The 26,387-nt window shown below is 38.1% G+C and overlaps 1 protein-coding gene across 3 annotated transcripts in view; it reads left to right on the top strand.

Annotated features, from left to right (window-relative positions):
• Positions 1-26,387, top strand: part of grin2aa (glutamate receptor, ionotropic, N-methyl D-aspartate 2A, a) — a 165,410-nt gene that overhangs the window by 95,140 nt on the left and 43,883 nt on the right. For all 3 annotated transcript variants that reach the window (XR_001664747.1, XM_007572049.2, XM_007572048.2), the window contains 2 exons: positions 19,867-20,033; positions 21,415-21,843. Coding sequence is in view for 2 of the 3 variants with exons in the window: in XM_007572049.2 (XP_007572111.1) it covers positions 19,867-20,033; positions 21,415-21,843 (596 nt within the window). In the remaining variant the exon portion in view is untranslated. The remainder of the gene's footprint in view (positions 1-19,866; positions 20,034-21,414; positions 21,844-26,387) is intronic.

The raw sequence follows: 26,387 nt of genomic DNA on the forward strand, positions 1-26,387 counted from the left end.
TGTTTTTCAAAAGTTTAAATATCCTTTAGCGGTAACAATTTGTAGACTGTGTACAAATCCTGTCAGCCATGTACGTCTTTGTCTGGACTTTGACTTGGACATTTTGCCTCCTACTTTTAATCTAAGTCATTCTGTTCTGCTCAAGCTGAACACGTGCCGTCTTTTCTCAGTCTTTTGCCGCTTTGAACAGAGTTTCTTTAAGAAATGCTCTGCATTTTTGCTCCAACCATCTCCATTGAGTCACAAGCATTCATGTAGCACTATGCTCTCACTACCAAGTTTCAAAGTGGGACCAGCATATTCAGGATGGCGTACAGTTTTAGTTTCATGTGCAACATGAAACTAAATGTAGGTTAGCTTTGGTATGGTGACAAATTGTTTTTGCTCTTTTGGATATTCAGATTTTAGCACCTGTGCTAAGGATCTGTGCAGCTCTTCCAGAATTACCATCAACTTATTATTTTATTTGAATAGCAGTACATTAGCAAGTGACATATTTTATTCCATAAATAATTATTCATGGGCTCTGCTTCACTGTTGTTTGGTGATAGAAAAAACTACTGGCAGCTTTCAGTTTTTGAGATAAAAAGAGATGGTAAAAGGCAGACTTAAGCATCAAGAGCTTTGTTTCAGGAATATTTATCACAGCATGCATTCTGCATGGTTATGAGCTCCTGAGTTAGTATAAGACTTGAGTCTTGCAAAATTGCATGTTTGTGAAAAACAGATGTGTGAATGAAACTGTCAGATTGAATTATTAGCAGTTAGCAGCATAAAAAAACAACAAAATGCAGTTGAATAGAGCAGCTCATATGTCATTAGTAGACTGGTGGAGGTTTCGGAACAAAAATGGAGACGCAAAAGTGCATAAAAATCTGAGAAAGGGAGGGAAATGGGGAGCAAGATAAAATGAGACAAGCTGAACCGAAAGAGAGTGTGAAAATGCGATGGGAAAAAAAAAATCATTCATTGTTGAAAACAGGGGAGAATAAAAGAGGAGGTATTCAGAGAGAAGCAGAGAGGGTGGGAGGAAAATGGTGCTAAGTATTATATCCTGCCACTTTCCATAGTGTCTAAAACCAAAACTGCTCTGCGGAAGCAAAGGAGCTTTAATAGGGTAAAGACTGTTCTGGGAAGGGGAGAAAAAGGAACAGGATTAAGAGAAACAAAAGGGTCAAACACACATTGTCAGGAATTAGCTATCTGCTCTGAAAGCAAGTTGAAAAATGCATGTATGATAAATGATTGGTTTGCACCCTCAAGTTTTTAGAATTTGTAGATTGTGGTCTTATAAAGTTCTAGTGCGTGGCCAGCAACAAAGATCAAGATGCAAAAAAAAAAAAAAATTGTATCTGAAATTACCGTCTTTAGCTTGTCGAGCAAACAGCACATGGATTGATGCCAAGACGGCAACATGCAATAAACTGCATGCGAAAACCCCATTTTTCACTGTCGCCTGGTGAATTCTGCGAGCTTTCCAATACAGCCACCATTATATTAAGATGTAGCACTGGTCGTTAGAGCTCTTCCTCTGGGGCACTTTAGAAGTTGCCCGAACTGCCAGTCTGTCACTTCAGGGTGTTAAAATACCAGCCTTGGAGCAGATCAATACTGTCTGCTATGCTGCCACCCCTCAACCAACCTACTGTCCCTCTAATGTCTCCATTTCCACACTCACTTGCCGAAACAGAAGTTGTGAAAGCTGCATCAGCTGCATGGAGGAAACATAGATTCATTTTCCAAGCCACAACTTGAAACAGGAACAATTAAGGTGCACTCATTTAATCATACTGCCGGTAAAAAAAAAGAGGAACTGAATATGTCTTTTTTTTTTTCTCAGTAAAAAAATATTTCTTTTGACATGAAAGACACACCAGATGCCTTTAACAGCCCAAGCAGTCCACACATACAAAGAAATAATAAAAAAATAGTCCATAAATTGTGGACAAACTGTATTTTATTTTTGATATCAATCCTCCTTATTCAAACTTGAAGTTAAATACGTTCAATTTGACTTAATCTTTAACCAAATAAACGGTAAGGGAGATTATTATAAATGTCCCCATGATAAACCTAATCAATGGTTTTGTTTTCATGGCCATTAGGATCTTAATGTGGCTTGGATGATATCCGTGATGCTTCTTTTTATGCTCTTAATGTCGCCCGTGGTGACAAGCCCAACATCTAGTATAAAAGAAACGGTTAGTTTTTAATTAGAAAACTTCATTAAAAAGGGAGGAAAATATCAAGGAACAATTGAGCAGTTCCACTGATGAGATTAAACAATCCCCCTCCCCCCCGATGAATGTACAGGAAAGCTGTGTAAAATTTCATCCTATTAGCCACTAAGATGTGTGGCTGTGTGTGTGCAGAACTGAGGGACATCGAATAATATCCAGCAGACCATGACATTAACTAATTAAACAAGCCGGTGCTGAATGTGGTTATAAATTGCTCAGGTCAAATGGTTGTAAGCCACTTCATTCTGGGACATACTTTGCTTGCAGAATTCATCTTTTATATTGTTGATATCAGAAAATAATTTTAAAAAGTGTATTTTTTTTGTTGTTGTTGTTTTCTTTAAAATAGTGATTTCTTACAACCCCTCTAATTTACTGGAATAGAAACGGTGTGGTTATGGTCATTCCCAATGCAATTAACAAGTTAGCATCCACTGTGTGTTAACCAGAAACACAGCGCCATCTCTATTGAATACAAGTCATCAAAAATATATAGACTTGTGACACAAAAGGTCATAAATTTCAATACTTCAATTCTTCTGAAAAGTAGAATTTTACAAAAAAAAAAAACAAAAAAAAAACAGTAAAAATATAATTTATTCAAAATACAGTCTACCTAATCTCAACCAAGAGAACCATTCAAACTAAAGGAGCGGTATATTTAGTAGCAAAAATATACACATTTCTGAATAATGTGTATTTGTTCCTACACATCATCACTTCGCCCACATAAAGACAAATCCCTTAAGAAAAATTCATGTTTCTGTTTCTACTTACCTTTTGACCTTACTTTGTTCTGTGCTTGCATGCAAATGAGCGAATGAACATTTTTTCCATCATGTCAAATTAATTTAAAAATATTCTATATCAACAATTTTTTTTAAAAATCTAAATTCCTTAAAAAAAAATAAATAAATAAAAGGTTTGTACACACATTAAATATGTAAGCACATACTCAGACATGCATGGGATTTTGACTCCATTATTCATAGAAAAATATCCCATCTGATTAAAGGAGTTGGATAAGTTTTTGTTTGACTTTTATCTGTTTACATAAGAGCACAACACCTCAAAGCTAATATCTCAAGAAGCAACATCCACAATATTAACTATTAATATAGTCCCTGTGCACCTTGAAGCATGTGGAAGCTGTACACCTCAGCAAGCTGAGGCTGTCAGTTGTTGCGTAGGTAACATGGGTTTGGCCTTTTTCTGTCTGTAACCTTGACAATCGCCCCTTTTTAAAGGCCTTGCATTATGTTTAGCTTTGAAAATACCTCCCGACTATTTCCATAGCTATTCTCAAGGTTTTCCTGCAGCGAACACAAATCACCTGCCTGAAAACCCCGTCAGCCACACAGTTCAAAGTTTTCTAGTGTACTTCCCCTTTACAGTCAGTAAAAGAGATTCAGATGAGATCCAGTTCTTTTATATTTCTCTTCAGTGTTTGCATATGCTGTATTCCCTATGGCATGAAGAGCTGCTTTTATTTTTTTTTTATTTTTTAAGTATATTGTGACACGTTAAGTCAAACTGCTGACTGATGATAAAAATAAACAAAAGTTAGAATTAATATTTTTGTATCCATATTGTTCAGCTCTTTTTTATGTTAATTAGACTGCTGATTATGTAGTTTTTTTGTTTTTATTTAACCATCTCATTTATTTGAAAAAAATGTGTAAAGAAGGTTCAAACAAAAACAAAGCAAAACTGTGTACTTATGAAACTTGATCAATCATTTGAAACTTTTCACATTTAAATTTTTAGTAAAAAGAGATTTTTTTTGTTTGTTTGTGGGGTTTTTTGCCATTTCAAAATTACAGTGGACCTTTGGTATTCACGGTGGCTAGGGGCCACAGTTTTCTACCCGTAAATTAAATCTGCGATTACTTGAGATCCTTCTAAAAGTGCTCACAACTCCCTACTTTATTAACTCAAACCCCAAAAATACCTTAACATGCATTATTAACAACAGTGAAGAAACGTCTTAGCAGTACAACAGAAGCTAACATCAGTGTTCTTCCTTATTTCTGCCAATCAACGTCAAGGAAAATTATGCAAATGCCAGCCAAAAGCATGTCAAGTGGCATTGTGTTGAATTATTGAGCTTCCTGAGCTGCATCTTCTTTAAAAAATTTTCAATCTGAACAATAAAAAAATGTTAGCAAGAATTATTTATGAGTAATTTGTGGTTACATTTCACAGAAAAATCTGTAAATAGGCAGGGTTCCACTGCATGCACCATTTTGTGTTGTTCTGTCTCAGAAAATCCCAGAAAATACAAAGAAGATTGTTATAATATAATGTGGAAACATTCAAGAGGCTTATTTTTGCAAGACACTTTACTGAATCATGCAGTTCAACTTTCTTCTTTGAATTGGTTACTATAGACTTAGTAATCACATGCCTTCAGAGAGATGAAAGGTAAAATTGGGTGTGTGAGAAAGAACGCAACAGATGACTGTAGTAGCTGAGTGTTTCACGTGAAAAGAATAAAAGAATGTAGAGATGCAAACAGCTTAAATTAACTCTTATCAGATGTTTTCATCACTCTGCCCGAGTTTGAAGGCAGGTGTTCCAGGGGAGGAAATGAGTTTTCAGAGGACAAGATGAAATTAATAGGTGTTAGAGCACAGCTAGATGCAACTTTACCTCGTTTGAAGAGGAATATTTTACAAACAAGTGAGATGATAAAGTCATGAAATGGGGGGGGAATGAAAGTGAAGGGATAAAAGGAAAGATGAAGAGAGAAGTATTTCCCCCTCAGGCTGATTTAGCTATAAATATGTGACTCATAATGATTTGCAAATTAGGGCAACTGTTTTTTTTTCCCACCACTGTACTCTCTCTCTCTCTCCCCCTTTCTGGTGCTTTTTCTTCCACTCTCTCTTGCTCTGTGATTATCCATAAACTCTATCCTTCCCTCTAAATTTCTGGGTGAAAATGTGCATGTTTATCTGCATGTGCATGAACTCTAGTTCATTAACAAGGCTCGAGTCTGCAGGGGATCGACGAGAGGAGGAAAGCACCCTAGACAGACACTACTCTCGTCTTTTATCTGGCCTCGCCAATCGCTCGCAGATCTTATCGCCGACGTCAATAAAATGCTCGGGGCAGCGTACAAAGGTATGAGGGGAAGGAAAGAGAATACAGATGATAAGAAAGGAAGGATAAAAAAAGACAAACAATGGAGGGAGGATCAGAGAGAGGATGAATGAGAGAGAGGGTTTTTTGCAGGACTAAAATAGACCAAGTCAAATGAGAAAACTAACAAACCGTATCGAGCACTGGGAGAAGTGCGCAATGGTGTGTGTTGGTGTAATTCACTGCTAGCCTTATAAGTTGATGTGCAGAGCCTATTTTTTGTATTTTTTATATATATACCTCTTGAACTTTTTTACATTTTGTTATGCCACAAATCTGAATCAACGCTTTGCAGACTTGCAACGTTCGAATGCGAGTCTGAACAGGCCCGTAACTTGCAAAACAATTCAAGTTTGAATTGAACTAGGGAATTATGTTCCAAATTGTAAAATGTTTGGATGCCACTGACTGATGGAACAGCTTTTCTTCAATCTATAATCTGAAAAGCGTATCCGGGTGAATAATGCTGCCAACACTGTTTTATTTTACTTGTGGAATAAAAATCGCACATTAGCATATGTTCTGTCCCTGGCGTGGATTGTCCCACAGTTTATCTTTGTTAAAATAACTATTTAACTCTTCACTCTTTCAATTTTATCAGATTTGTGGTTGTGGCGTGAAAAAAAAAAAAAAAGGGTGAAACTATGAATATTTATAAAAGGCAAAGATAGGTAAAAGCTGAAGCAGTGAGAAATAAAAAGCAAAACTTATTAATTTATAGAATTTGGGGGGAGGATCCTGAAGACATGGCCATCATGAATGACTCTAGATGCAAAGCCACGTCTGCTCGTCTCTGTTCGTTTGCGAGCTCTCGGCCTCAACTCCCCCGGTCTTCAAAGCGGATTTGAAACTCTGGTGGCAACAAAGTGGGTTAGCAACTTTGCCTCTTTTCCTATCATCTTCTCTTTTCCCTCTCCTGCCTAATTCCCCGTGAGAGAATTTTGACTTTCAGCCGTAACGTTTGGGAAATCTTCAGTGGCCAAAGTGCCGTTTCAGCCACTTCGCCATACTCTCCAGAATAAAACCTGAGGAGAAAGTTCCCAAATCCATGTAACCGGATTTACAAGGCGCGCCAGCGCGTCTTGACGTGGTTCTCAGACCTCCGTGTACAAATATGTTTCTGACCTAGTTAAGTCTTCGCCCCTCTCTTGTGTGAGCAGTGATCCACAGATGCTCCTCTCTGCTCACAAATCAAGTCAGACAGTGTAACTGACCTTGGAGCTCATGCAAGAGACCCCGCGAAGGCTGTACGAGGCTGACCCTGATTCTGGAAGACGTTTATTTTCTAACCGGCTTCAGCGATGACTCATTCTTGTTTTACATCATACTTGTTGTTGACAACGCCACATGATAGTTTGCCCTTTCATTCTGGACGTCACAAAAACGATGGTTTAATTACCTTTTTAAATCTTTTTTTGTTGTTGTTGTTTCTTCTGCAAGCCTCTATAAATATTTTAAAGTATATATCACATGACTATTCATGTATGTTTAACATGATGTACACACAATTTTTCATCAGAGTATGAGTTTAATCCAAACCTTTTTCCTGCAGTTATTTATTGCCAGCATGAGTCTCGGGCATGGAGCAGCTCAGACAAACGTGCTTAGAATTGCCAAGACATGTTACATTTGATTTTAATATTAAGATGACTTAAATTGGATGAAGAAAATGTTTGTTTTTTTTCTCTCCTAAAACAAAGGTTAAACAAAAGGCTCAGTTAGCATCGCCCCAAGGGACATTCGTCAATCCTGCCGATTATTTCACACCATAATAATGTGACCAACGCCACAGTTGTTACATTGTTAGTGAATATAGTTGCCTTTTCCACCCTCAGAGAGCAGAGAAGTGACTATTTTTAATTTGGATACCATAAACTGCCTGTTTTGTTTTTTTTTATTTTTAATTTTTAAAGTTATATCCAATAAATGCATGTGTGTAATGCATTTAGTTGATGAGTTAATGAAATAGAATATTTTTGTAAACTTAATTTCATTTATTGAATATAAGAAGGTGACAAACACACACAAAATATAGAAAATAACTTTTTCATAGCACTGTATGTAAAATAATGTTTTTTTCTACTGAAATACAAACAAAACTACAGTTATTTTACTTCAATGGTGTTGCTCATAATAACCATGTAACAAAATGCTCATTTCATTACATCCTTAATGCTGATCTGCAGAGAGAGTGGGAAAAGATTAGTTTGAAAACTATTCTGTGTAAAACCCCTGAAGTGCCTCTGACACCTCACAAACTCGATGTAAGTTTACTTCTGGTGTTCATCAAATATTTAACCCAACCACGTTTCTCACCTTTTCCCTCCTCCTTTCTTCACCCCAGTCTTTCCAGTGAAATGCCTTTCTCACGGTTCAGTTTTCTTCAATAGCTGCCAGTCTCCCCTCTTTTTTTCATTCATTTGCCTCTCTTTACTGCTCTTGTGTGAAACAAAGCAACCCATCTGTGATAGCGATAGGTACATTAGGCATCAGGGAATTTCCCTGTGGCTCTTTGTGGGTAGATGTGTGCATACGCGTTTGGGTGTGTGTGAAAAAAAAACGGTGTGAGTTGTTAACAGATATCATCTGATGGTCTCCTCCCAGGGGTCCAAGCCGTCTGCTGGGCCAATGAAATCCAGCCAGTTATGCTGCAGGCCCCGCTGGCAGCCAATCAAATGGGAACGGGGACACGTATAGATGACAATAGGGTTTGGGGCGTCAGACTTCAACTCAACTCATTGAATGTGAAAGGATCCTTGAAACAATGAATTGAGACGAGAGGAAGTCTATTCAGTCTTTCTCTTCTATCCTGCATCTTTGTTGTTCAAGTGTTTACAAGATGTGAGGGAAGTGAAATTATTAACCAAGTTTCGACAATAGAAAAGCAAAAAAATAATATAATTTTCCCCCCCTACTGGTCAGAGTAGATGGCTTGAGGGAATGATGAGCTTTTCCACACTGGACCATGGAGACCAGTCATCAACATATAAAGTCAGCCAGAATGTGGATGAGTGTATCTGGGTTAATTATGACTTCTTAATATGGATAATTATGTTTCTGAGCAGTTTGAGGTGAGGTGGGTTCTTCGTGTTTATTTTTTGAAGCGCATTGAAGTCCTCATATCCATCATGAAGGACCCGAACTCAGTCATGAAAAATCTCATCACCAAATGTCGTGGTAGCTTGTTGTGGTCTATCTCGCAAAGAATAAGAGAGTTACCAACTTTTAGATGCATCCCTGCTCCTACAAACCTGAATCAAATGACTCAGTTCAATAGGATGGGCATTAAAACCCAAATATTGGCACTGATCAAACCCATATCAAATTACTGTGTCTTTCAAACACTGTTTGTAAAACATTCTAATATATTTGAAACAGAAAAGTCATTCTTATTTCTTATTTTTCACAAAAAAACAATATTGTTGAAATGTTCTACCTTTCACACGAAGAATGTCGGTGCACCCCAATAACGTAGAAAATCTACAGTACGCACTATAGAATTACCAGAACAGAAAAAGCATAGTTAGCTCTTCATCCATGCCTTTATACTCGAAATATATGTTTAGGCAATCTGAAGGATGATGTCATTGTTATTGTGCAATCGTTTTTGGTTTTTTCCATCACTGTATTTCTTTGTGCATGAGAGACAAAAATTGATATGCCACTTGTTCATCAGTGGCAACATTACTAACTATTATCACTGTTGGATGTAATAGCTATTTCTTGCCTTCTTTCCTCACAGGCTAAGCAGCAGTTGTCCCCTGCTGGGTAAATAAAGGAAAACTATAAAACCGATAGAGGTTTTTTTGCTCTGACCAAGAAAAAAAAAAAAAAGAAAAAACCTCCACCCATAAGAATAGTCATTTCCACAATATTCAGCATATCTCTTCCCACACTGCGTCACCTATTTTTCTCATCTATCCTCACCTCGTCTCTGCCCTCTGCTCATTTATCTTCCTGCCACTCATTCCACCCATTCCTTCTGCCCTCCCAGCTCTTTTTTGTCCTCTTCAAAGTAGGTCTCCTGGTGTCAGTGTCTCTCAGTGGCAGCGGTGATGAATCACTCATATTGCCGGCATGGTTAGCGATTACCATCACAGCTGCCTGATTCATCTCCGAGGGGGAAACTATCAGCACATTATGTTGCATTGATTTACCCCCAAATTGGTGTGCGTCAGGGCAGAAGAACGGCTTTTTATGACGGGGGATGACATGTCCTTGGTACTGTTTTATGTCTCACCATCTAACTTTTTATTATTGACTGAGTAAGTCGATTAAAGAAAAACCTCTGTCTTTTTTTTATTTTTATTTTTTTACCAAAATAAGAAACTTTATGTAGTCCCAGCCAAAATGTAACAGGGTCTCTGAGTATTTTTAGCTGAAAATTAGGGCTCTAAGAAGATCACAGTTTTTCTCGCCAAGGCAACTTTTAAAGGAAACACTGGATTGTGCCTTTAATTTATGAGCATCATTTGGCACCTTTAACCCACATCAGATGCAGAGTGCTGAGATGCCCTGAGACAGGACAGCGTACCAGACTTCAGTAGTAGTTTTGTCAGGATCATTTATGTTTCTAAACAGAACAGGTTCTACAGCTGTACCATGGTTGCCAACCATTTAAACTTCAGCTACCAATCAAAAGCTTGGTCTTAAAAGAACAAGAGTAATTTTATGTGTGTCTTTTGCTGCCCTTTAAAATGATAGTCCTGGCTGGCTAACAAGATTTAACTACAAAAGTATTAAATAAGCTTACCTTAGCTTTAAAGGAAACAAGTTATCAATAATGTAAGGAGACCATTAGCCGTTAGCCAGTCACATTTCACAACATCCTGTTTGTATCAAAAACTCAAAATCTCAAACTCAAGGAGACTGCTGGAACCGGAACCAGATTGAACAGAGATGAATTAAAACACAGTGTAACATTTTGGTAAATGCTCACCTACCCAAAACACACACACACGTTCACCACGACCCAAAAAACAACTAATCCAAATGGTTGGAGATCATCACACACACACACACACACACACGCACACACACACCCCCACACACACACACACACGCACGTTAGAACTATGTCAACGTGGACTGCTTACTTTGATGCTAGATCCTGTCTTAATTGGACAGCCAAAACATTTATTCTGTTTGTAGAAAAAAGCGAAGACGGGTAATATCACTTTTGAATCAGACATGCAATGAAAATGTCAACTTTTACTCTCGAGGTTAAAAAACTTTTCCCAGCCTTAAAAATCGCCACATTGTGCATCGGCTACTTTCTAAATTACTAATTGTATTTGGTATGAGTTTGGAGAGGCATCCATAGTTCTTCCCAAAAATGATATAAAATTTTACTGATAACTAAAAATGCAATTTTATACATCTACGTCCTTATCCTCACATGGCTATAAATGGACGTCCCTATGCTAATGTAAGTGTGCGATTCAAGACATTTTGTTTTCTCGCGACCTGTTTAGTGAGTGGTCCTCGGTTCTTTTTGTGCTGCGGTTTACGTTATGTTGTTTGTGTCTTTGGAATGAGCTCAGCATGATCCACAGCCCTCTGGCTCAGGCACACACAATACGTTCAAACTCTCACACACAAACACAGAACTTCCCTTAAGTAAGCCCTTACCCTTTGAAGCTGGTTGTGTGGATGCGCTCACAGTCAACGCTGTGAGACCACAATTTTTACACATTAATGCACATTTAAGTAAATGTGCATTGGTGTGTTTGATGTCATTTGTGTGCATTTGTTTTATTTGGTTTGCGGTTTTGGTTGCATGTACACTGCAATTTTAATCATGTTAGCAACTTACACAACAATTCTTGAGGAAATTGTGTAATTCTCAGCTTTATGAGAAAATGTGTGAAATAAAATACAATGCAATGTCAAAGAAGGTGTAGCAACAGGCTACATGGTATGGTAGACTCCAGCATGGTGCAAGCTACTCCTCCAATCAAAAAGTGTTTCTTAATTCAGCTCATGTTCATAGTTCACTACCTAAACTATTCTTAAGACATGACATTTATTTATATCCCTCAGGAAAGGAAAGCATTTTAACATTTTACATGTGTCACATGTATTATTCATAATGGATCCAGCTCTCTTCCTCTTTTTTTTATGGGATAAAATGCTAATCCACATGACCAAATTTCAACAAAACTCCCTTCATTCACATAAGTTTTCCCGCTTTGGATGTCAGAAAGCAAAAAATATGCATAACTGAGACAAGAGAGTCAATTTGTTTTTATCTTGCAAAACAAATTGCAAGAGCACTCCTGTGTTCTTAGCTCAACGCTCAGGAGGAGCGTGGCAAATATCACGGTCGGACAGCGGAGAATCTGGGGGGAGAAACCACATACACATGCAAAAAAAAAAAAAAAATGTAGTAGTTGTGTGATCCTGGTGGACTAGTAAAAAAACTTGTGGGGTTCAACTGATCCCATCCTCTTAGAAATATAGGCAGTGGGTTGGTTGAGGCAAGTTAGGAAGAAATAGACCCTGGAAAGGGAGTCAGTCAAACTACAGGTACAGAGTCTAAACCATTGGACTTTTTTGAGAATCGTGTAACTGAGAAAAGAAGGCAAGTGCAGAGAGACAAAGAGAAAAAGGAAGAGAAAGAGCGAGAGATGACTTTTTTTGTTGTTGTCAGCGTTTCCCATGGGGACTTGACTGCTTGTTAAAAAGTCCTGACAATGAAACGACAGCAATAACAAACAGACACTCTATACACATGCACCCATTCGTTGTCCCGGCATGATAAACTTTGAATAAGTCTCTTCCTCTCCCCATGTCTGTTATCTGCTATAATGGACTGCTTCTACGCCAAACATATTCCATCTGTGACGTCAAATAGAGCCTTGCTAATTATCTCTTTGAGTGTCACTGTGTGTCTGTTTGCCTCTCTGTAGCTCAGGGCTTTTGCTCTCTGTAATTATTATCCAACACAAACAAAGGATATATGCTGTGCTTTACATGAAAACACGCTTTTAAAGTGCTTATTCTTTAATACAGTGAAGTTTTGAGATCTGCTTATTGCTCTCATACTCTGTAATTTAGAGAAAAAAAAAAGTTAAGTACGATTTAGAAGGCTCATAAGGCGTTCGCTGAAGAAATTCAGAGTAAATGAAAGACGTGATTTCGCCAGTGAGGTTAGTGTAATGTTTTTTTTTTTTTTTTTTTTTTTTTTTTTCATTTTCCACCACATAAAAAATACCGATATGCTTCATTTTTGTGCTGGTTTATCCAGCCCTTTTAATAAAACTGCTCTGGTCTTATGGTCGTCACAATACTATCAGCATAGTTTAAATTTACGGCAATGGCTTTCCAGTTCAAAAAACACACGTTATCAACATTCAGTGCCTATAAAAAGTATTCACCCCTTCGGGTGTTTTATCCTTTTGATCGCTGCTGTAAATAATCATTAACAAAATGTTAATTTTCATTTAGAAAATACCACAAAACCATTTAATGTCAAAATGAAAACAGATTCCTATGAAATAATAGTAAATAAAAGAAAAAAAAAGCACGTAACATAAAATAAGTGATTGAATAAATAATCACCCCCTTTAAAGTGACTGACCTAACTGAACGGAGGTCAAGCCAAGTGGTGCTAGCAGTCTCACAGTGAGTGGACTGAGTGTGCCTCAAGGGTTTCCATACACACCTTTACAGAAAATGTATTTTCCAGCAAGGCAATTACCTGAAGCATCCAGGTAAATCTACAAAGAAAAAGCTTAGGATCTCCTAAACGCTGACTTGAAGGGGGTGAATATTTATGCAATTTTTATTTTTATTTTATTTAGAAAGCAGCTAAAAGCAGTGATTGTAAGATCTACAAAAATAGCAATGTGTGACTCTATTTTCTTTGGGTACCATGATGACATCACATTGTCTTTGCTACTAGACTGGACGGGGATCCATATTTATATTGCCACCACACAGAGTGAGGGGGAGGGTGTGGGAAGTTCAAACAAAAGTAAAATTCACTGCTTAAAAACTGCAAACTGGGGGAGGGGGGTCAACCTTTCACCAAGTCTCTATAACAACCATCTGGCGGTAATCTGTAAGGCATGTAAGAAAAATGCCATCATGAGTATTGTGTGAAGTTTGCAAACTCTCGTGTTATTTTAACTTGAACCATTTGCTCCTGTCAGAGTAAACCTCAGCTTTTCAGTCGGCTTTGGCGTAAAACAACTATGTGGGAAAACTTTCAATCAGCTAAACTTGACTCCATTGCCATATAACTTGGACTATGTAAAATTGACTTTGGATCTCTTTCCAAAAATGCTTGGATTAAATTCAATTGTATTTTTGTAAGTAACTTGGATGTACTTGTTATGTAAAGGGCCTTAAGATGGCATCGATTGTGCATTAGGGGTGTATAAGCTGCATTTAATAGAACAGATAAGGCCACCTCATGTGGCCGTAGCTGATGTTGGAAAGCAGATGCTATTTTGATGATGTCAACCTGATATATCTGAGTATCTGTTTAATTCCCTTATCAAGTACACACAAAAAGCATGAAATGATTTAGCTGGAGCGACAATGTAATTGCTAATGTATGATGTCTCGTGAGAAGCTGTGTTAACATGCATAATGTGTTCTATGTAAGTAAATAATTACATACGGCAACACAATCTTCAGGTTTTTTTTTATTTTTGTTTTTTTTTTTAAATGCAACATGTTTGCATAAACAGCAAAAGCACTATAAGCGCACCTCATTATGTTGTGCTGTGATATATTAAATTTTTTTGATATGTCTATCAAAACAAAGAAACAACCTGCTTTAAATCCAAACAATATTTGAAATGTGAATTGTGATTCCAACATTACGTAACATTACGTTGGCTGTAGCTTCCATGGGTTGAATAAGGATTGCTGTTGACTTGGCATTTCAGTTGGTTTCCACAGATATGTCCTCCTCTTTTGTTTTGCTCTGGCTATTTTTAGGCCTGTCTGTTTATATTTAGCAATTGGCCACTGACGATTTTTATGTTTTCTTTATTTCTTCCTTCCCCTCCTACCCACTTTCTCCTTCTTTTACCACAACAGAGCTGCTAAAGCCAGCAAATGAAAGAGTATCTGCGGCATGTAGAAGCGATAGAAGGATATTGATGGAACGAATATTTAGACGTTCGTCATATAAGCTTTATTCCCACCCCCCACCCAAACTCAATGCTCAATTCTTCACAGCCTCATCTGTGTGTTTGCTTCTGTGATTAGACCGGGTGTGTGTTTTGAGTGTATGTGCGTGTGAACAGACCAGACAGTGCATGATGCTATCGGCAGCAGAGGATATGAGGACTGCTATTTTTAACTCGTCTCCATCTCGGTGTAGACTCCGTGTCCTGCCTCGTGGGGTAGGTGTGTGTTTGTACGAGAGTCGCTTTGGGTATGCCTGATATTCTGCAACAGTGTGTGAAGTTTAAAAGTGGGAAAACAGAATGGGGAATGTGTTAGACGGGGCGTAAGTGACAGGATATCTGTGTGTGAGTTTGTGGTTTTTGTGTGTGAATCCCGGTTGCTAAAAGTGTGAGGGGAAAGCAGACATGTCACACTTGACAAGGGTAAAATGAGAGGCAATGATTGACTGTTTTCCGATGTCACGGATTGTGAGCTATCCCAATTAGGAACAATAAAACGCTCCGCTCGCTCCTTCGGTACTTTTTTTCCACTTCCTTTGCTGCAGTATCTTCTGCCTGTGTGCCATGTTTGCATGTCTGTGAATATTTCACTTGCAAGTGCATGTTCTCCTTAATCGTTTCTCTTTATTTTAAACACACCTGACACTCTAAGCGCACCTGGCTATTAACAGATTTCATTCCCCTGTCTGTTTATCCTTCAGAAGTATTTTTTTTTTTTGTAACATATGCAACTGCAAGCATTTCTCAAAGACTTTAGTGTATATATAGGTGATAGCATCATGCAGTTGTTGAAGATTTTGCACCTGCACGTCCGTGAAGCAAATCTCCTGATCACCAAATCTCCAGCTAGAGTCCGCATCCTGTCGGACACCATTTGATCAAATGCTTCAGTGCTTAAATTAAATCAGTTTGACATAATGTATGCATTGTTGCATGGTGGATTATTTTGTTGGAAAGTATGCTCAAGTGATACTAACTGCCCCTAAATGGGCTGCAGAAATATCCGCCGCACAATGGCACCAGTGCCACCACCAGTGTGAAGTATTGATCCATGCCTTCCTTTTGTTCTAACCCTACTGTTTAAATGTTGCAATTAAAATTGAGACACATGGGACCAGGCAATGTTTTTTTTTTTTCCAGGCCATTATTGTCCAATTTTGGTAAGCCATGGTGAACTGTACTTTTAATTTCCTTGACTTAGTCGACTGGAGTGGTCCCTCGTGTTTTCGTCTGCTGCTGTAGCCAGCAGCCTACAACCTTTTGATACGTTGAGCTTTTAGAGAAATTATTCTGCGTGTGTTTCATCGACTGTTCCCTTCCATTATCTTGAACTCGTCTGCTCATTATTTTCTGACCCTTGACATAAATTAGATCTTTTCATCCACGCAACTGCCTCTGACTGGATGTTTTGCCTTTTAGTCCCTTACCGTACTTTGTAAACCTGAAAGATGGCTGTGAACAAAAAAAAAAAATCAGTAAATCAGCAGCTTCTTAAACACTTAGACCAACCACAACACATTCACACCTTTCTCTTCTGTTTTAACTTCAGGAAGTCATTCTTACCACATATAGATTTCTAACCTCCAATTGACATTGCTCGCGTCTCCGCTCTGCCAATTACTGCAGTAATTACGCACCCATTATAGTATATGGGAGTGTTTACACTGCCCACGCATTACAGTGTACCTCTGTGTCACCTTTTTATGCTGTATATATGTGTGTGCTTTAAAAATCTTCTTTTTATTCACAATCTTTACTGGGAAAATGATTAAATCAACACTGCATAAACAGTAGAATCAAACTGTTCTATGTATGTCAAAAAAGCATAAAGTATAAGCAGACAATCGTCTGATTGTCTCCTGATTGTCTCCAGTAGATAGTAAGGCAGAAAACTTTGACCTCCTTCTGTATATTCCGTGACCGGCCATGTGGACAGCTCTCTGTACATTGCAGCTCGGTGTGGGAGTTTCTTCTGCCGCAATGACGAACACAGGGACTGACAAGTCTTACACCATGACCTCCCTCCTTTCCCACCGTGCTCAGCCATCGCTTCTTTCAGCTTCCACCACACACACGCAAACAAACAAATGCGCAAAAGCGACAGACAGACAAATTCTCCAAAGAGCGTTTGAGTGAGCCTGAGCGGAGACTGAGGAAATCTCACATACAGATATAATATCATTAAAGAACACTCACGGATCTTTATCTACAGTAGCGGGAATGAAACGGGAATCTGTTTTGCTTATTTTCTCCCGGTGACAAATGCAGGCAACGATGGAATCACATCTCACAGAGAAGCTATCAAGACGGGGGGAAATGCTATCTCATAAATGTAGCAAAGAATGATTAAATGCAGCAATGTAGCAAACAAAGACGTGCACATTTAGAAGAATATACTTCACCTCTTGTACACACATGCATATTCTGTTTCAAAATATCAGTAGGAATTAGATACTTGGATAACCATTCAGCAAATCCTCCTTCCAGATGTCGCTTTTTCCATCATTTATCCCTGTGAAACCACATGTATGAAATTAATGTGAATTAATGCTGCTGTAAAATGCATATACTATCTCTTAAGTGTTGCTGTCATATGAACCAGCTGAGACATACATTTTCTTCTTTTTTTATGATATTATTTTCCAAGACTACTTCGAAAATGAATGACTTTCTACTGAAAGTAGAGGTTAAGCATTTGGTTTTGATAAAGTGAACTTTACAACACATTGATGCGCAGTAATTGTCTGGTTTCCGTTGTGTTTCCAAGTCTTAAACTTGTAAAAATGTATGTGCATTATTGAAAATGCTTTAAATCCTGCAGATGTTTAGCATAAGCAGTGCAAAAGTCTTACTGCTGAAACTTGGAGAACCTAGTAAAGTTTTATTGACAACTTTCAAGAGTAGGATGGATTACTACTTGTGTTGCCAAGGCAGTTCAACACACCCATTTGAAAACATTTTTCCCAGATGGGGCAGTGGTCATGCTCATCCTCTTTCTATCTTGTGTCACACATATGACTCGATATATAGCCATATTTAGACTCGTTTGCCCTGTAGTTGTTGTGTCCTATTGGGCAAGACACTTCACCCACCTTGCTTACTGCTCTGGATTTGATAAAGCACTGCATAAGTAAAGACCATTTGTCATTTTAATAATCTGGGTTCTGTCTCCAACAATCAATGAGTAAAATGCTGGGTAAACCCCAGACAGGTTCCTCCTCCATCACAGAGCCCTGAAAGCCACTAATATGCAATTTTAACAAAGTCATCAACAACGCCGAAGGTTAGATATTCTATAATAACTAACTTCCAGTGGCAACTTGCTGAAGTGGGCTAATTCAGGATAGCTTGTATGTAGTCAAGAGGACATTTTTAAAACACTCCCACTTTATTATTTTTTTTTTACTTATTTTTTTGTTTTTAGCATTTATTATGTTTGAAATAAACAAATAAACTTAAGTTAATGCTGAGTGAAATTGCTATGGCCAAAAGCCACCAGTAGGAGGAGCTGCAACCCTGGCATCAGCACCTTCAGTTGCTGTGTGGTCTTCAGATTATCTCAAGATCAGCACATACGCTGCTTTTTCGAATGAGCTTCCATGACATAGCAGCCTCATCCAAACCCTACAGAACGCCTTGCATCACCGAATGCAGTAAGGTATGATGCTACTGGAATTTAGAGCATAAAACGCTTCTACTGTCAGTCTGACGGACTAATTTTGGTTGCCAACAGAACAGCGCTTTCCCGACTGTGTTGAGTCAAGTGTAAAATGAGCCATGTGTAGAATTATGTTGTGTTTGAACGGTTCGACTAGGCCGCTTAGAGCTCAGTAAAATGAGCTTTTAAAGCTCCGTCATACAAACAGATTTTTAACATTTCAAACTACAGACAATATCAAGCTGCTGGCAAATATGGGAACGTTGGAGATGGCCCCTTCCAGTTCCGGCCTCACTCCACACCTTTACGCCAAGCAAAGTCAGGAAGGATGAAGAACCTTTGTGTGTGTAGGCGCTTCTTCAGAGCCCAAGTCGCACACTTGAGTCATAAAATGCATTTCTGTGAGAAAGGGAATTCCATCTGAAATCAGTGTCTGATCTGGAAGAATTGAGGAATATTCCCATAAACACGCTGGAGAGTTTCACGTGCAAGGCAAACATATCAATGCTGCTACAAATCCTTTCATTTCACTGCATGGATGATTAAAAAATATATATTAATAGGAGTTTTGCAAACTTCTATGAATGTGTTTGAGTTACTTGATCAAATATTTGTGGATAATACAGTTGACAGAAATAAGTCAAAAATTGTTGTGAACATATTTAAAACATGAACTGTGGAGTATGTTTTTTTCTTTTTGTAAACAGTGGGATATTTGAACTTGCTGTGATTTTAAATATGCTAATAGCCATAATTCACACACGTCGAGCTAATAAAGGCGTGTAATTACAAAACATCATTCACAAACAAGCACAATTACAGCAGTATTTCACCTGTTCATAGCACAGTTTGTGTTGCGTTTGATCGAAGGACACCTCATGACTGATCAGACTTTACTTTTGCACCATTAAGGACTTGGCATTTCAACACACAACTCAGCTGTATTGCGGTTTGAACAGCAGTATATAAGAGTTAGTGTAAAACCATGTTGTGAGCTATGCGATGGTTGCATATATGGCCTTAGTTGTGGTAAAAGTATCAAAGTGGAAAACGTTCATTAAACTGACACGTCTGTTTGTCCTGATGTCAGTCCTTCTTTCCTCCTTAGCATGTTTTGCATAATTCCACTCAATTTAATTACGCTTACATTGTAACGACACAATTTTAAATGCTACATGAATGAACGGAGACGATTTGCCCACATGTAATGGTGCTTCTCTGCACTGTCCACGTTCATGTCTGAGTTTGGCTGAATTAAGTGGGAAATGATTCTCAGTCAGATTTAATGGAGTGGATATTAGTGAGTACAACTCTCATTCCCTAGAACAAGGCCTGGAGTTCTGCAGCCCGTCTGTACCGCACCAATCCAATTTTGTCTTAATTGAATTGTTCGGAGCCCCTCGTCCATATATTTCCTTCACAGGAAGCTTATTACTTTCAATCTCTGCTTGTGTTTTTTTATGTGTATGGCTGTGGGAGCTGGGGAGTGTGTGTACCCACTTTGTGCCAACTTTTAAATGCTCTGTGTTTGATTGATGTTTCTGTGATGCAGTATGAACCTTGTGGATTAATTTGGGAGATGAAACCAAAATACAACTGATTACTCAAACTAATCAACCACCCCCGCCCCTCTTCTTTGTCCCACCTTTCTCTTCCTCACCATCCCTCATACTGACAGGATGTGAAGTCGACATTTTTCCAGTTTGGTGCTTCCATCCAGCAGGAGGCTCTGTTGATGCTGAACATCATGGAAGAGTATGACTGGCATGTGTTCTCAATTGTCACGTCAAAGTTTCCTGGATACCAGGAGTTCATCAACATCCTAAAAACTACAGTGGACAACAGGTAAGCTCATTAACTTTATATTTACTTGTTCACCAAAATGCTAAACTTTTTTTAAACATATCTAAACCGTTCCAACACGATCAATATGTGCAACATTTTGGGAATAATTGAGTGCTGAGATATTTGATGTCATAATTTTCCAACCTGGCAGCAAATGCAACTGCTTGGTGCTTCCTCTTTAAAAAAAAAAAATAATAAAAAATAATAAATAAAAAAAAAATATATATATATATATATATATATATATATATATATATATATATTGTATTGGAATCAAATCAGATTAAAAATAATAATTTGGGGGACTTTAACTGTTTCTGGTCATTTGTAGGGCTGCATGATATTAGACAATCATAAAATGGGAATGTATTTTGTGAAAATTCCAGTGACAAAATTAAGTGGTTTGGCTAAACTCTAGTCAGATGTACTGACTAGAGTTTTCAGAAGCAATGTTTGCAAGCCCACTGAAATAATTTGTTGCATTTTTCTTCAGCTCAAAGTACTTTTAATGAGATTCTAGAGTGACGTCCACAGTTTAGAGCTACCTCATTTGCCCATCTGTTTCTGCACACTGCCCATTAGCTGGCTGAAAGAGGACCACCACTCCAATCCGATGCAAAAAAGAAAAGAGCAAAAACAAATTGGCCTGTTTAGAAACCTTTCGCATAAATCATAATACTTATTAGAGAATACTAGACTCTCTAATAAGTGAGTAAAAAAAAACAATGTTGTACAGAGTAGAACAGCAAACTGTTAACCATCTACTTATTCCTACGCACATCCAAATTACAATAAAAAGATGCGAAAGGTGACATCATTATAAATATATCTAGCACATTTTTAGCAGTTGGAACAATTATTTATTGTCTCATTTAAATGAAAACATTTATAGCATGCTATTTTTATTTTTATTTTTATTTTTTTTTTGTTTCAATGCTGTGAAAACATTTTTTAAATAATATTGGTGACTCCTCGTCTTTTAAACAAACAACTGAGAGAAATTATGTCTAAGTTGTTGCCAATAATTGGTTTTTAATGTTGGGTTTAATCAGCAGGCCACTGGTCTGTAATTGACACAGTGAAAACTATTTCAAACCTTTCAGAGTTGCGTAACGACTTTGTTCAGATGCTGCTTTTACTCTATGGGATAAAACTTCCTCAGAATCATTTTAAAGGAGAGACTTTAATATTGACATTCCATTTAGCCTTAATATATTTCCCCTGACAATAAGCACCTTGCACCTCTTAAGAGTCTTGCCACAATGACCAGCGATATCAACTATAATGGGTAATTATGGCTGCCACAGCCAACACTTGAGCACAGTTAATCATCTATTAGTTAAATATTAACATTTTGCTCTTGTCCCCTTTATCGCCTTAGTTTTGTGGGCTGGGACCTGCAGAATATCATCACTCTGGATGCCGTGGAGGAAGACAGTCGCTCTCAGATCATGCTCAAGAAGGTCCAGTCTCCGGTGGTCCTGCTTTACTGCTCCAAAGATGAAGCGGTGTACATCTTGGAGGAGGCTCGCTCTCTGGGCCTGACTGGATTCGGTTACATCTGGATCGTGCCGTCGCTCACGACGGGGAACCCCGAGATAACGCCTGAAGCGTTTCCGTCGGGGATGATTTCAGTGTCGTACGACGACTGGGACTACCCGTTGGAGGCGCGCGTTCGCGACGGACTGGGGATCATAACGTCTGCCGCGGCAGCCATGTTGGTGGAGTACGGTGACATCCCAGAGGCCAAGACATCCTGTTACGGCCCGATGGAAAAGACATCAAAGCTCCCGCCCAGTGCACTACACAAGTAAGTATTTTTAATGGCTCTTCCTTGGCATTCACAATATTGCGTAGACTCAATTTAATTTAGTTTATGTGCAGCAACAACGAAAGATATCTGAAACATGAGACTGTGGATTGATCATAGTAGATCTTGGCAGTTCCGTTTCCTTCTTTTGCTGCTTTAGTCTCTTCAAACGTGACATTGATAAAAGGTAAATGGCCTCCACTTATGTAATGCTTTGTAAAGTCAGAGGACTCCACAGCGCTTAGCCACTCCTTCAGTCATTCACCCATTTACTGACACATTCATACACTGGTAATAAGGTACGTTGTGGCCACAGATGCCCTGGGGCAGACTGCCATTCATTTGGTGCCACCAGCCCTCTGACCTCTGACCTCCACCAGCAGTGTCTTGCCCAGTGACACCATGACATTGTGACTGAGACAGATAGATGGTTTCCTGAACCAGCGAACCACCAATTATAGGAAAAATCCATACTTCTTGAGCAACTCATTTTCAAAGCATATGTGTAATTTTAGCCACATTAAGTAGAGACAAAAGAGAGGTTATCCTATTTATTTCTCACTATAAATTTTACTGGTCTTTATTAAATTATACTGAAAAATCCATTTTATTATTTTTTTTTTCAAATATGTCTGGAAAAGCAGTCAAGAATCATTCAATTAGACAACCCAAATCAAATTTATTAAACAGTGTGAAATATTGTAGAATTCACAAGGTTTGTCTAAAGAAAGCAGATTGTTGATTTACTATTTATTCTAAATTTGTATATGACGGGTATGGGCTTCTTCTCATATTAATGTGTACTACTTTTCCTTTATATACATATATTCACTTCAATAATTTATTCTCAGGTGTAAAACAGTCGTAAATCTGTGCAGTTATCTTATGTAAATAAGATGAATAAGAACTACCCACGTCATCAGAACTGCAATTAATGTAACTGATGTAGAAAATAATGAATGGTCAGTGCATGAGATGTGAGCATTTCATGTTTATTTATGTACAACTTTCAGTAAAATAGTTAACTACAAGAAATATTGCACTATGTGCAGTGGTTATGCATATCTGTATGCAGTATATGCTGATGGATATGAAATGGAAGTCGGATTCGGAGAGATGGGAACTGAAAATCGCAAATGATCCCAGAGCTGCTGCCAATAAAATGCCAATGATTTCCCTGTTAGGAGAAAACAAACCGAGCTGCTTAATGCAAAATGCTCCAGTGAAAAATTCCTTGTTAAGTTAACATAAGAGAAATCACAGTGAATGTAGCCTTAATGTTTGACGTGCTCTATTGTCTGTTTTTTTCTTAAAGTGTGTCAGTTTGTCAGTCTTACATAAATGAGCCATTTCTGAAAATAGGCAATCACTGTTGGGGATATGATCGATGGGTCTAACTTTAGGAGAGAATTATAAAAAAAGACGTGGATGGAGTACGAAGGGGTAGCTTGTGATTTAGCTGGTGAAGAGTGAGGCAGAGGAGCAACTGAGATGGGATAACAGTGGGAAGCCACTACAAATGAGTGTGCTCTCAGTCTGAAGAGCTCCTTGATGAGTCCTTCTGCTCTTCTTCTCATTAATTCCTGCATATCTCATTTCCTCGTCTGTACTTCCCGCTCCTTGCGCTCAAACCCCCAACAGCCAGTGGGAGATGCTGCAGGTTTTGCCAGCTCTGTCTGGTTTTCCATCTGGCAGCGGGGGAAGAAACACAACCTGTGTTTACATCCCAGTCATGTGTGAAAAATGAATACTAATGCATATAAATAATCAAGCTTGAGTGTTTTTTTTTGTTTGTTTGTTTTTTTAACTAAAACAAAACCAGAAAGGTTCTCTTTCTACACTGGAATGGATCTTACATTTGAAACCAGGGGAAAAGTTTATCCTTTTACCAAGCAAGGCCACTCATGTGCACTTCCAATCCTGTTAAAGTGAAAGTTTTTCTAGCATCTATTTTAGAGACTACTTTAGTGAGAAATGCCTTTCCGTTACGTTTCTGTTGCACATATGCAAAAAAATTACTAACCTACTTACACATTTATTTATTCCTGTTTCATTCATGCTTAAATGTTACAGGTTACAAAACAGATTTATATTTTAGACATCAATTATTCAAGTTAATGCGAAAGAAGTGTGAAAATTATCATCAATTCATTAAGGAAAACCAATAGATTAATTGCGTCAAAAAGTCTCCCAAATTTAATAAGTTCTGTCTGGAACTTGCAGTAACAGTCAGTCAGCCTTTTACGTCATTGTCAATATACTTTTGCCCACGCTTTTTTGAAGAAATCCTATTCTGCCACATTGGAGGTCTGTTGCGTCACATCGTCTCATCTGGATTTAAGTCCTGACTTTGACTAGGCTAATCAGACAGACTCATAGTTTGGAGTCATTCAGAGGGAGACTTGTCATTGTCTTCATAATTGAATCTTTTACTAGTGGTGAATCTCATATTTAAATATGTAGATGATCATCTTACATCTCATGCTAATTATTGTATAGAGCTAATAATAAACATAGATTATTTGTCCATAGTTACAAAGAATATGTTTGAAGTGAAAGACAGTTTAATAATGGATACTCCAGTAGGTCCATAATCATCAGTCCCAAGCTAACAGATCAGTGGTTTTCTCAGGAAACCCACACACACAGATGGGGAAATGCCAAATATTCAGAGCCAGCTGACTCTGTGTTCCACATTCTCTGCTGCCTTAGGTTGTTAGCCAGGTGATGAGAGCCTACAGATGGTTACGTTGTGAGTGAGAGGGTTCAGCCAATAGGGCTTTGGGGGCAGGACATGAGAAACATGATTGGTCAATGCTAGGTCGAGGCAATGGGCCGGTGTGGGCTGTTAGACGTCAGTTTCTGTCAGGGGAATTAGGGAGACGTAGTTAACCACACACAAAGAAAGGTAGGCAGATGGCCTGTATCTTTAAGTCTGCATGTACGGTATTTTGGATTTTAAATCTGTTTCAATGAAAAATGTAACAATGACATTAGCCTTAACTATTTTTTTTTTGCTTTGCAAAAGTATGCAAAGCAAACCTTAAACCTTTTAACCTTTTGTGACATTGCAGTTTACCAAAAGTCATCCAGAGGTCAGTGTCAGACGTGATCAATGTTACAGTTTTATCTCTACGTGCATAATGCTGTGTGGAATGAGAGTGAATATAAATATGTTCCACACTTTTTATATTTTTCTTTGTAAATAATAATAATAATAATAATAATAATAATAATAATAATAATAATAATAATAACTTTCCTTTCTCATCAAAATGATGTTTCTCTGTGATGTTATCACATGGAACTATAATAAATGCCATTGATGTTTCTGGTTGTAAGATATCAAAATGTACATATTGAAGGCGTTTCCAAGGTGATGTAGTCCTTACCATGCAATTAATGCGCTTGTGTGCCAAGACTGCAGACTCCCTGCTGCTTTAAATGACTACAAAACAACTGATGGGAACTCATTTTGGTTGGGAATATGGATTTGAAATGAGAGAGAAATTAGTTGTCTCATTGACTTGTTAGGCCCTCAGCATCCTGTGCTTTTAGTCAAGTTTTTCCTCACTCTCCTTGCACTATGACAGCTGAGATGAATATGCTTTGCAGAGTAATAAAAAAAAACTAAAATTAAGAAAAGAAATATGAGACAAATGACAAATGACCAACTAAGAGAGCCGGCCAGTGACCCAATCACAACAAGTGACAGCTTGTGCTCTAGATAAAATGCGTATGTGAGTCTCTCTAGGTGTGTGTGTGTGTGTGGGGGTGTCTGTGTGTGTGTGTGCATTTTTGGAAACAAGAGAAATATCCCCTGTTAAGAGAGTGTTCGTTCGTGGCAGATTTACAGTGTTCTGTTCACCTTGCCGTTTTGAACAGTGTGCCTTAAAAGGCTTTAGCACTTATTTACCAGTGTGTGTGAGTGTGTGCGTGGAAAAGGTGTGGTGGCAGTACTTTGTTCTGACAGGTAATTTCAGTCTCTCGCTGTGATGTATGATGGTTAGAAGTGAGCGAGCACAAACACCCACGCGCACACACTCCACGCAGAAGCTGCCGCTGTCACATGAGATGGACCTAAAGTTAAAAAAAAAAAATAATGAAATGAAACAATCAGTTTTTGTAAACAGGATCTATTTGTAGTCGTACTATGTATTTGTGATACTTTTATAAAAATGAAAACAATAGCTAATTTGAGACAGATGTGGTTTTATATTGTTATGTTGGCAAATTAAAAAAAAAAAAACTTTCATATGTAAATGTGATTGAGGATAATAAATGCAAATAAAATGAACTGAATGTTTCATCTTAAAAAAAACAGCATTTCAAAAGAGGGGGGGGGAAGCACTTGTTTACTTTTTATGCCAAATTTTCTGCTGAGCAGGCTCACAGGGGAAACACAGAACAACACCTGCTGATTTTATTCAATGTAATAAAGGCGCCTATGTTGAATTCTTATAACACACACAGCAGGTACAGAAACCTCCACGGTGGTGACTCTGCTAACCTTTGTCAGAAGTAAGATAATATCTCCCTGCTCT

Source organism: Poecilia formosa, unplaced genomic scaffold (genome assembly GCF_000485575.1).
Source record: "Poecilia formosa unplaced genomic scaffold, Poecilia_formosa-5.1.2 Scaffold293, whole genome shotgun sequence".
Lineage (NCBI taxonomy): Eukaryota > Metazoa > Chordata > Actinopteri > Cyprinodontiformes > Poeciliidae > Poecilia > Poecilia formosa.